Here is a 12,535-nt window from a genome sequence, read left to right as displayed (position 1 = left end):
AATGAGTCCAATTTATAATAAAATAATAAAAGAAACAATAATGAAAGTGAAATCTGAGTGTGCTTCCTGTTGCGTTCAGCAAGAGTGGGGTTTGTTATCTCGAAGCACAAAACCGACAACCACACGAGTCACGAGAACAGATCAAAAAAGAGCACAAAAAAAAATTCATCAGCAAAAGTAATTTATTGTTCACAATCATGATTTGGGAATATATTTTGCATTACAGTTTGTGACATTTTTATCCTGTGGCCACCTCCTGCTTGTTGTCAGCAACTGATCAGCACAATTTGTCAGCTTCTCTGGCTGGCATACTAATGATTAGTGCTTAATTCTGAGTTGCCTATTTGCTTAGTATTAAAAGTATTTAAGGGGTTTGTGCAACAGTGTGGAAATTTCCATTTACTACAGGTCAGAAAAGAGCCTCTTTGTTTAGCTGTAGTAATTATGTGATCCTCATCATTTCAACATGCAATTTGTTTTGCTGTAGCAGTAGTGTTTGTTTTAGGTGGAAGCACTTGTATTGTGGCCACAAATCTGCCAAGCTGCTTCACAGAATATTTAATATCTGTGTGTAAAATGCAGACATTTACATTTGTACACCTTGTGTAAAGAGTTGTAATGGGCACATAAATTCACACAAAATTCTGTTCGACCTTACCAGAGTTGATTTACCTTTAAGCACACATATCACCACTGTGATATGCTTATCTAATAAATGTAATTTGGATCATTTAAATTACCTTGCCGTGACCTACCCCAGTGTGACCAACATGGCTTTTGTTCAGCTGTGCTTTAAAAGAGCCATCATTATTAATTAATGACCGGCATTGGAGTTCTACCTTCTAAAATCATAATGCCTGCGTGCACTAGCTTTTGCAGAAGCAGTTATTTTAATGTATCTGTGCTAGATCCCTAGAGCTTTGAAGTGAAATGGGTGAATCAGTTTATTAATATGTAATTTTAGAACAATCAGATATTGTATTGTATATTGGATTAACATATTTTCAAAATCCTGTTCATTGGCATATTTTATGCCTAAATGCAAGTCATTTTCCTAGACGTAACACAGATAAACCAAGGACTCTCTGTCTTGAAGTCACCCCCCTGATTCATGTTTTTTAACGTGCTCAATTTGTTTGCTGTAAGCCAGTTTTATTTCTGAAAGAACATCAGGATTAATGTTGTTATCAGCTAATACTCAGAACATTGATGTCAGAATCTTGATAAAAATTTCAAACAAATGATATACTTGAAATAGGATAAAGTATCAAATCACCTCGCCGGCAGTGAACTTCTCAAACAATGACTGACTTTGTGAGCTAAAAAGTCACTTGCATTGTGTGTAGGACTAACAGCCGAGTTATTCTGTGTTGCACCAAAGCCAAGATGTTTGCTCTAAGGGTCACATCATACAACTTCCCACTCAGCGTTCGGAACATTTTGTTCCTGTTCATAGAAATGACATTAAAAGGCTAATCACATTAAAGTTTTCTCTGATAATTTAGGAAACATATTAACTAATTTAAGGAAAATTAGATTTTAGAGTACTTAGTTAAAATATGGCTTCCAGCCATCCCTTGTATATGAATTTTAAACATGGGAATTAAAACATAAAGAGAAGCTATACATTTAAATAAAATAAATAAATACAAAATAAATCAGTAAAATGAACGTCAGTAAAATAAAATGTAAAAAAAAAGAGTAATAGAAAAGTAAAGAAATCAGGATGTATGAGGCTGTGATCTACCCGCTCATGAAGCACACTAAGCAGTCAGTCATAAATTTCAGCTACCTGCCTGCTGGACAAGGATTGTGGCATGTGTCTGCTTCTTTTCAGACATGCAATACCTAGGGATGCAACAGTTCCATTCTTTCCCTTCACATACAATACCTGATTCTCAAGTATCGGCCAACACCGAGCTCCAGTGCCATCTCTATTTAACAAAGCTTTATATTTTCCTGAGAGTCCTTGAGAGTGACATTTAATGTTTGGATAACTTCACATAAGAGCTTGGTAGTATAGCCAAAATGTGACTGTAATTTGTCCTATATTGACTAATTGTCATTGCAATAAAGACACAAAAATATTGTTGTAAATAATGGAAACTGGATATGCCAGATGTGAATGCTGCTTGTTTTTGATATCACCGTTTGCATGTAAGCAATCTGAATGTATTTGCTTATTCATTAAGAGAATTATTAGTTTTGCTGGTCATGTACATTTAATAGTTTAAAACATGCTTTTTAAAACAAAAATGTTCAACAAGGTTGGGTAGATTTTCATTATGAAGGAATAGCAAAAGACTGGATTAACTGCTGTCATAATTCCTAAATTAATACTACAAAACCAACTTAAACTACAAACCCCATTTAAGGAAAGTTTGAACATTTTGTAAAATGCAAGAAGAGCCAAAATTTGGGATATGCTAGTTGTCCTAAACTTTTATCTTACTCACAAGAATACAAAGAAATGACTTTTAATGTTCTGGCTGACTGTATTTTCAAAATATCAACAAATTTTGAATTTAATGCCTGCAACCCTTAAAGGTTGGGACAGGACGACATAAGAGTGAAAAGGCTGTAGAATATTCAAGTTACACTGTTATAAAACATTCCACAATTAGCAGGTGAATTGGTAACAGGTGAGGGAATTATGATTGGGTATTAAAGGAGGATCCACCAAAGGCTTAGTCTTTGCAAGCAAAGATGAATCGTGGCTCACTACTTTGTGCCAGACATCTAGAGAATAGTCAGGCAATCAAAACAAGATTGCATAAATTAATAACATCGTGAAAACATTGTGAAAAGATTCACAGAATCAGGAAATCTGTAGTGAGAAACCTGCTGAATGTGAGTGATAACCATTGTCGCTTAACACAGTCTCTGTATCCAAAAATGCAGCCTTAAACTAGTACACAAAGAGAAAGCCTTACATCAATTCTCTGCATAATGCTGCAAAGTTCTCTGGGTCTGACCTCATCTCAGTTGACTCAAAAGACCTTGGAAAGATGTGCTGTGGTCGGATAAGTCCATATTTTTTGCCGTTTTGTGAAAAACACTGATACAACAGTGTGGCTTCTTAGTTTTTCAATTGAACACAAATCAGGACTGCAGGCCGGCCATTCAAGCATACACTCTGTATCTATGTCACATTATGAAGTTGGTAATCAGACAGAACTTAGCAAAACAAAGATTCTTATTTTTATTGCACTTCAAAAGCACTTACTCTGCACCACTTTTTTGTTAAATGTGAATCATGCTATATACACTGCTACACTACAGTGGGGCCAAAAAGTATTTAGTCAGCCACTGATTGTGCAAGTTCTCCTACTTAGAAAGATGAGAGAGGTCTGTAATTTTCATCATAGGTACACTTCAACTATGAGAGACAAAATGAGGGAAAAAAATCCAGGAAATCACATTGTAGGATTTTTAAAGAATTTATTTGTAAATTATGGTGGAAAATAAGTATTTGGTCAATAACAAAAGTTCAACTCAATACTTTGTAACATAACCTTTGTTGGCAATGACAGAGGTCAAACATTTCCTGTAAGTCTTCACCAGGTTTGCACACACTGTAGCTGGTATTTTGGCCCATTCCTCCATGCAGATCTCCTCTAGAGCAGTGATGTTTTGGGGCTGTCGCTGGGCAACACGGACTCCACAGATTTTCTATGGGGTTGAGGTCTGGAGACTGGCTAGGCCACTCCAGGACCTTGAAATGCTTTTTACGGAGCCACTCCTTCGTTGCCCGAGCGGTGTGTTTGGGATCACTGTCATGCTGGAAGACCCAGCCACGTTCCATCTTCAATGCTCTTACTGATGAAAGGAGGTTTTGGCTTAAAATCTCACGATACATGGCCCCGTCCATTCTTCGCTTAACACGGATCAGTCGTCCTGTCCCCTTTGCAGAAAAACAGCCCCAAAGCATGATGTTTCCACCCCCATGCTTCACAGTAGGTATGGTGTTCTTGGGTTCTTCTTATTCCTCCAAACACGACGAGTTGAGTTTTTACCAAAAAGTTCCATTTTGGTTTCATCTGACCACATGATATTCTCCCAATCCTCTTCTGGATCATCCATATGCTCTCTGGCAAACTTCAGACGGGCCTGGACATGTACTGGCTTAAGCAGGGGGACACGCCTGGCACTGCAGGATTTGAGTCCCTCTCGGCGTAGTGTGTTACTGATGGTAGCCTTTGTTACTTTGGTCCCAGCTCTCTGCAGGTCATTCATCAGGTCCCTCCGTGTAGTTCTGGGATTTTTGCTCACCGTTCTCATGATCATTTTGACCCCACGGGATAAGATCTTGACCCCAAGGGAGATTATCAATGGTCTTGTATGTCTTCCATTTTCTTACAATTGTTCCCACAGTTGATTTATTCACACCAACCTGCTTGCCTATTGTAGATTCACTCTTCCCAGCCTGGTGCAGGTCTACAATTTTCTTCCTGGTGTCCTTCGACAGCTCTTTGGTCTTGGCCATGGTTGAGTTTGGAGTCTGACTGTTTGAGGCTGTGGACAGGTGTCTTTTATACAGATAACGATGTCAAACAGGTGCCATTAATACAGGTAACGAGTGGAGGACAGAAGAGCTTCTTAAAGAAGAAGTTACAGGTCTGTGAGAGCCAGAAATCTTGCTTGTTTTTTATTGACCAAATACTTATTTCCCACCATAATTTACAAATAAATTCTTTAAAAATCCTACAATGTGATTTCCTGGATTTTTTTTCCTCATTTTGTCTCTCATAGTTGAAGTGTACCTATGATGAAAATTACAGACCTCTCTCATCTTTCTAAGTAGGAGAACCTGCACAATCAGTGGCTGACTAAATACTTTTTGACCCCACTGTACATGGCCAGAAGTTTGTGGACACCCATTTTAATTATTATTTATTAGGGATGCATCAATACCATTTTTTCCCAACCGAGTACGAGTACAAGTACATGTATTTTAGTACTCGCCGATACCGATACCTATTTAGAATGATGCAATCTGGAGCATTATGGAATAGTGGAGTTTTTAGTGTAAAATAGTGCAGTGGAACAGTTGCTTGGGTTGCCATCACTAATTGTAAAAAAAAAAAAAAAACACCGCACAGACATCATTGAGAAAGCTTCTGACAAGCTAACGTTAATTAATAAACGCACGTAATTAACGTTGTGCACATCATACATGCGATGCGATTCTGCTGATTGAAATATTTACTTTAAAAGGATAATACAGTCCGATCCCATCTGAGCCGATTCTATCAGCACATACATTCGTGGTTCACCTCGGTAAATCGTAAACGACTCTGAGTCGGCTCCCGCTCTGTGGTAATAACCAGTATAATTAAGCCTGAGCTTTATAATGTAAGCGAGTCACACAAAATGTTCTGTAGTAGTTGGTGTTTATTTACAACCGCAACATTCATTATAACAGTAAACACGGAGAGATGACTGAGAAAAGAAGCTTAAAATGAGTCGACTCCTGAATCACTTGTATCGACACTGAACAGAGTATTGAACACAAACACGTCCTATAACAGCGGTCGCTGCTTTTGTAACCGGTTATCTTCGCTGTTAGCTCTATTTTGAAGTTTTTTTTTTTTTCAAACGGAACTAAATAACATTAAACGTGCGTGTGAGCGTGGTCAGTGAGAATAATTCAATCTGTCTCCCGTGGGTGAAAAATGAATTGCTTTAGTTTTAGAAGTAAAAAAATCTCGCAATGTCACGCCCCCCCCGGTCAGGCACTCGCGCCCCACAGGTTGAAAATCCCTGCGTTAACGCAGCAACGTGCACTAGGCACAAGGTATCGGATGTTTAGTATCGGAGCCTCGTTTGCGAGTGCGAGTACGAGTTAATGAGCGCGGTATCGGGCTAATACCCAATACTAGTATCCGTACTCATGCATCTCTATTATTTATTATACTCCTTGCTTACCTTGCTTAATTATAAAAATTATTGACAGAAAATGTATGTATGCCGTCAAAGTTGTGGCAACAGTTTAAGTAAGGCCCTGTTCCTGCTCTAGTTTGTCCTTGTGCTCAATTCAAGGGTAATAAAGACATGGTTTAATGAGTTTGGTGTGACGAAACTTCCGTGACTTGCATAAAGCCCTGACCTCAATGCTACTGAACATTACTAGGAAGAACATCAGTTGTGGGCCTTTTTGTCCAGCATGAATGCCTGACTCGTGAGCACAAATTCCAACAAAGACACTTACAAATTGTTGTGGAAAGCCATCCCAGAGTAGAGCAGGATGTGACATACTCATAATTATGTGACATGTAATGGGATGTCAAACCAGTTCATAGTTATGTGTCTACAAATTTTTGATCATATAGTGTAAGTGTATATGTATAACCTTTATATAGATAATAGTTTTTTTTTCTTTTAAGATAATGCAATTAATAGCTCAATGTGTCTTTTTTCTTATCATCAGCGTAAATACTGACGTCCTGAACGGGATTTGCGGTCTGTCAATGAGGAACTACAGGCTCATCTTTTGTCATAACCTGAAGCAGCCATAGATTGTATTCCATTTCACTGAGTAGAGCAGGAGAAACAGTGAACTTCTGAATTTTTTGAAGTAAAACAACGTAAGTATAATTCTGTTTGTAGAAAAAGCTCACCAAATACCATGAAATCCTATTTTCTGATTGTGCCATAAAATAACATGCAATTTTAGAAAACAAGAAGTTAATGCATTATTATTATTATTATTATTATTATTGCCCTGTGTATTTTTTTTATTTATGCACTAATGTCCCTAATTGGCATTGAAATTGGCTTTTGAAGTTAAAAAAAACTACAATGGCACTTTTACAGTATTACTCTCTATCCTTGATCTTGCATCGTTGCTCCATCAGCTGTTTATGATGGTCTGGAGACGACAGTGTAGCTACCACTGGTGTTTTGCATGCCACATTCAAACTTTGTCAGATTTATCTACTGACATTAAAATTTTCATCTCGGTTTACTTTCACCATCCCAGTCTACGTCCCAGTCTCAGGGCAAGATAAGATCTCCGGCTCCTAGGGCTGGAGCAACCGTGTCCACTCCCTGTCTTTGTTTTTGTGTTTGTATCCTTTCAGTGACAGTGATTTGTGTGTGTGTCTTGACTATGCAGAGCGACTTAAAAGGTGCGGCTGTGGAAGCGATGAGGAAGAGCCTCTCTCGTACTCTCAGCGAGTCCCTTAACACAGCCCGGGTGTTTGGCATCCCTTTGGAGGAGGTGCAGCAGAGCGGCCAGCCAGGCCACGAGGTCCCCCTGTTAGTAAGGACCATTGTAGAGTACATTGAGGAGCATGGTAAGTAAAAGTGGGTTTCTTAAAAGTCACGACTTTGTGTTTTTTTTAGGTAAATGTACAATACTAAAAAGTATGTGAACATGGGAGTTTAAATGAAGTTGATCTTCTGTGCTGCCTCCACGCATCCAGAAAGGGTGGCTACTAGGTTTTAGAACGTGACTGGGATTCAAATTGACCTTTGACCCAGTTTGCAGTGACTTTCCGAAATACATTCAAAACATATCATATATAACATGGTCAGAAGTAACTTGCAGGGAGGTTTGGGTAGAGCAGCAATTTAAAGTGCTAGTCCACCACTGCTAGGGTTTCGCAAAAGATTCTAGACCAGGCTGTCAGACTCCAGTCCTGGAGAGCCATCAAACTGCACACTTCCTCAGTTAAAAACCTGTTTCCTCCTGTTAGCTAATTTGAAGAACTAACTGGGCTTTATGGTAGAGGGAAACACACATCTATGTAAAGCTTTGGCCCTCCAGTATCAAGAACTAAGTTCCTCAAGGTTTCATTACACAGTAACTGCACTTCAAGTTGACCGAGACTACCCTAGCAGAACTGACCTGTTGGAAAGGTGCCACATTGAAAACGACTGAGCTATACAGTGTGACCTTCAGCTTGATTTGTATGCACGTGTAAGTGCCTAAACTGGTGTCCACATAATTTTGGTCTTCTAGGTAATAATGGTTTTTCTCTTGTTCTGTAGCTTTATTATCAAGTACCTTCAAATCAATGCCAACTTACTGCAACCAAATAGCTTTATTGTTCCTGTAATTGTAACCATCCATCGTGTTGTTGGCCATTCTCTTCCTCTTTCACCTCCAACTCTTCCAGGCATTATTGTCTTTTCCAAAGAGTTAATTCTTCTAATAATGTGACCAAAATAAGAGAGTCTTACTTTGGTTACCTGGGCTTCCAGGTTAGGTTTGATTTGGTCAATGATCATTTGCCATCCAAGGTACTCTCAAAAGCCTTCAGCCGCACCATAGTTCAAGGGCATTAATAATATTTCTGTTCCACAGTCTGGACAAATCTTTCCATGTTTGAATATCTTTTCCAGTTCCTTCATAGCTTATTATGCCAATATCATTAGTCTAGCTATGAAAAAAATGATAGACTCTCATCTGACTTCCTATACTCAAAATGAACTTGTATTTTCCAGTGGGATTTGTCAGCTTTTTTAAATCAGGCCACTCCTGGAAATAAATGGATTCAAAAAGTTATTCAAAGGGTGTAATTGTTTGCTCCTGTGCAGGTGTTTTTCTTAGAAGTTCCTGTAATTCTTGGTATTTCAGACCATCTGCATCTCTTTTTAGAGTGTTAGAGCATTAAGCACAAGAACGCATAATTACACAAAACAGGCAGCAAGGGTTTAGTTACATTCCTGCAGTGTGAAGTTGATGAGACAGCCAGGCATGTAAATGGTTGTCATTTAGTAAAATTTTGGGATTTGCGGAAGCTGCCTTTGTACAGGCAAGATGCACTTTTTAATGAGGACTTGAAATAGTTTCTGTAGAGACTTAAAGGAAAATGATTGTAACAGAATTGTAGCTTTAACTCATTTCTGGTTTGAGTTTGACAAGACCGATGTTTAACACACTGTTTTATCTGTTAGCTATTTAATAGCAACAATCTGTGCTCGGCCAGACTTAATGTACACTGTTAATCATGGCTCAGACTTGACACATAAACTATCCTGTGTGCTCTATGTAGCCTTTCACACCCTCACTCTCTCTCTCACACACACACACACACACACACACACACACACAGAGAAGTTTATATATGTATGCATGGGATCTCGATGAACAAATAATTCAAGTTGAAAATCTTTTCTGACAAAATTTGTGTAATTTATTAAGAACGAACGACATAACGACAGCCAATAAAAACCAAAATCATCAACCCACAGAGGCCTGGATTCAAAATGACACCATAAATCAAAGTAAAAAAAATTCAAATCACATTTGTATGATTTTCATCACAGCAACTCACTCACAATAGTGTGACTCAGTAGTGTGTATGGGCCTGTATGCACTCCCAACAATGTCTGGGCATATGCCTAATGAGATGGCAGATGGTGTCTCCCAGACCTGGATCAGATCATCACTGAACTTTTGGACAGTCTGTGGCACTGTTTTACGTCATCAGATGCACTGACACATAACATCCCAAAGGTTCTCAGTTGGATTCTTGTCTGGGGAGCGTAAGGGCTAGTCAATCACATCAATGCTTTCAAAATTTAGAAACTGTCAACACACACTAACCACATAAGGCTGCCATTGTGCTGCACTAAGAGGAACCCAGGGCCCACTGCACCAGTGTAAGGTTTTCATCTTGGTACCTAACAGCAGTCAGGGTACTGTTTGCTATCATATTGATTGACAGTTTGTGTAGCCCTCCATAGAAAAGCCTTCCTAGACCCTCACTGACCCTCACTGTCAGTCAAGCAGCATAACATTCACCACAGCATCTCCAGACTCTTTCACATCTGTCACATGATTAGTGTGAACCTGCTTTTAAAAAGAACGAGGCACCCAGGCACCAGACCTGCCAATTCTGGTGTTCTCTGATCAATAGCACTCAAGCTGCATGCTGCTGAGCTGTGAGCGCAGGTGCCACTAGATGATGTTGGGCCCTCATGCCACCCCCATGGAGTCTGTTTCTGACAGTTTGTTCACCAGTAGCCCGCTAGAGGTCATTTTGTAGGGCTCTGGCAGTGTCCCTCTTGTTTCTCCTTGCACAAAAGGAGCAGATACAGGTCCTGCTGCTGGGTTGATGTTTTCCTATGGTCCTGTCCAGCCGTAGACATAAGCAAAGCACAGACCCCGCAGAGAGAAACTGGTTCTTGCTGTACAGTTAGTCCTGTCAGTCATGGCTGGTTCAGATCCAGTAGTAATAATAAAGAACAAAATTGACATTGTTGTATATACTCATGGACAATAATAGTAGTGTAGATACATTTTTATTACATAATGAAATTTGATATATCCATATGGAATGTTTGGTTGTGTCAGCTGACATGTTCAGTGAGGTGAAACTCAAGAGAGAGTTTTACTGTACTGAATAATAAACTATGCACTTGTGCAGGGGGACTGGGACTTGAAGGTCTGTTCCTGGTGAATGGAAACGCCGAGCGCGTCGAGTGGCTGCGGCAGCGCTATGACAGTGGTGAGGAGGTGAATTTGGAGAAGGAGGCAGATCTGGCCTCAGCTGTAAGTCTGCTGCGCCTCTTCCTGCAGGAGCTCCCAGAGCCCATTATACCTGCAGGCCTACAAACGCACATTCTGCATCTTTACCAAGGTAAGTGTGGTGCTCTTCCACCTGTATCAACTTGTTGGTAGTAAGTGTCTGTCACACTTAAACAAAGGGTTATATTTAAGGCCCTACCCAATTCCCATCCATGAAAATTGCCTCGTAAAATCAGCTGTTTCATGTGTAATATGCAATTTGCTGTGAAATTCAAAATGTAAGGTTTGTATTTAGCGATCTAAAGCAGCTAAAAACACTACACGGGTAACTGATTTTGGAAAACCCGCAGCCAATTCTGTGGACGCATGAGGGTTTGAAAAACGAGGTCCATGAAATTAAGCACATTTTACCATGAATTTAGTAGGGCCCTAGTTATATTATAATGGGTTACATGTCCGACTGCCTTCTTACATCATCCGGTCTTCATTTCAGACATGAGTAATAAGCCGAAATAAAGTACACTTATCAACTTCCCTCTCACTCTCGCTCTCCATGTCTGTGACTGATCTCTGTAAGCCTTGAAAACGATCATGCAAAAGTCACTCCGTTTCTTTCATGTGCTCCACTTTTTATCTCAGATTGCTGGTTAATTTCCATGTGCATTTTTTTTTACCCTTATTCACCTGGCTGTGTTTCTCCCTCATTAGAGAACAGCGGCGAGGAAGAGTTGGCAAGAAACATGAAGTACGTTTTGCAGCAGTTGCCCCAGGTCAACCACAGTCTCCTGCGCTTCCTATGCCGCTTCCTGTCCAATGTGGCTTCTCTTCAGGCGGAGAGCTGGAGCATCGGTGCCCTCGCTGCCGTCTTTGGTCCTGACATTTTTCAGTAAGGAAGTTTGTCACCCACAGTGTGGGCTCTTATGTTAAACATAAAACACAAGAGCACAATGCTAGGACATGGAAACTAATTTTGTATATATGGAGGGGTAGTGGTAGGTCCAACCACCACTATGATGCCACTGCTAAGTCCCACTAATCCTCAGTTGCTTGCAATTGTACTAAGCTTAGTCAGAATAACAGTCCATCTGTGTTGTAAGAGAGCATAATTGCCCTGTTTCTGGGTGCAAAGCTTGGTTTACAAATAATGAAAACATACCCAAATCATAGCCTTTATTGAATGTTCTCTCACAAACATTTTTATTAAAGCAAAAACAAATTTAAATTCTTGTAAATAAAAAAAACAACCTTCTGGTGAAACACAAGGTTTATTGTGCTCTGCTTATACAAGGCTAGCTTCTTCTGAAACTTCAGTTGACCTAAATTGGCTCCAGAGAGGTTTGTTGGGGGCTAAAAATCCTCTTCTCTTGTGCACTGCAGCTTAGATACGGACGGGGAGGAGCTGAAAGAGCAGGAGTCTGTGAGCCGCATCCTGGTGGAGCTGCTTGAGAACTGGGAGGACTTCTTTGACACTGAAGATGATATTTCTACAACCAATGACTACAGCTCCATTAATGAACAGGTACATACATAGTTCATGCTAATCATAAAGGCAGTTTTTTTTCCAAATCTATTGTCTACTTAGTACACAAAATGGAATGGAAAAATGGGATGGAAAGTAGAATGGAAAAAGGGGATATTTCTTTTGCACAGATCTCCATAGTCTGAGTTGTAAACATTTTCAAAGTTAAAATTGAAGACCTTGGAGACCTGTCTAATAGATAGTCTATTGCTATTTCTCGTTCAACGTTACAAGGTGCAAGTAAAGACACTGCTGCTAATATTAATGCCGCTATTCCAGTGCAAATCTCTAGAGCACAACATTGACAGAGGGACAATAATGGGCATACTAATTAATGGTTACTGAAATGGTATAAAAATGCTTGACATTTACCAGCAGTGGAACAGGATTAATTTTTGGGACATTGGAACACTGGGAGAAAAGTAAAGCAGTATTTGGAGCACACTGCCTTTTGGCTCATGTAATACCTTTTTATAGATGTCATCTAAATATTTGGTTTTCGTGTCCGGCCTGGACATTCTCTCACTTCTGGCTTG

At 39.6% G+C, this 12,535-nt stretch overlaps 1 protein-coding gene across 3 annotated transcripts in view; it reads left to right on the top strand.

Moving 5' to 3' along the window:
• Positions 1–12,535, top strand: part of fam13b (family with sequence similarity 13 member B) — a 54,463-nt gene that overhangs the window by 4,226 nt on the left and 37,702 nt on the right. For all 3 annotated transcript variants that reach the window (XM_063000597.1, XM_063000598.1, XM_063000596.1), the window contains exons 2-6: positions 6,431–6,587; positions 7,118–7,298; positions 10,380–10,592; positions 11,189–11,366; positions 11,858–11,999. In XM_063000597.1, coding sequence (XP_062856667.1) covers positions 7,148–7,298; positions 10,380–10,592; positions 11,189–11,366; positions 11,858–11,999 — 684 coding nt within the window. In that variant the 5' untranslated portion in view covers positions 6,431–6,587; positions 7,118–7,147. The remainder of the gene's footprint in view (positions 1–6,430; positions 6,588–7,117; positions 7,299–10,379; positions 10,593–11,188; positions 11,367–11,857; positions 12,000–12,535) is intronic.

Source organism: Trichomycterus rosablanca, chromosome 8 (genome assembly GCF_030014385.1).
Source record: "Trichomycterus rosablanca isolate fTriRos1 chromosome 8, fTriRos1.hap1, whole genome shotgun sequence".
NCBI classification, from domain to species: Eukaryota; Metazoa; Chordata; class Actinopteri; order Siluriformes; family Trichomycteridae; genus Trichomycterus; species Trichomycterus rosablanca.
This window is presented reverse-complemented; position numbering and strand designations above follow the sequence as displayed.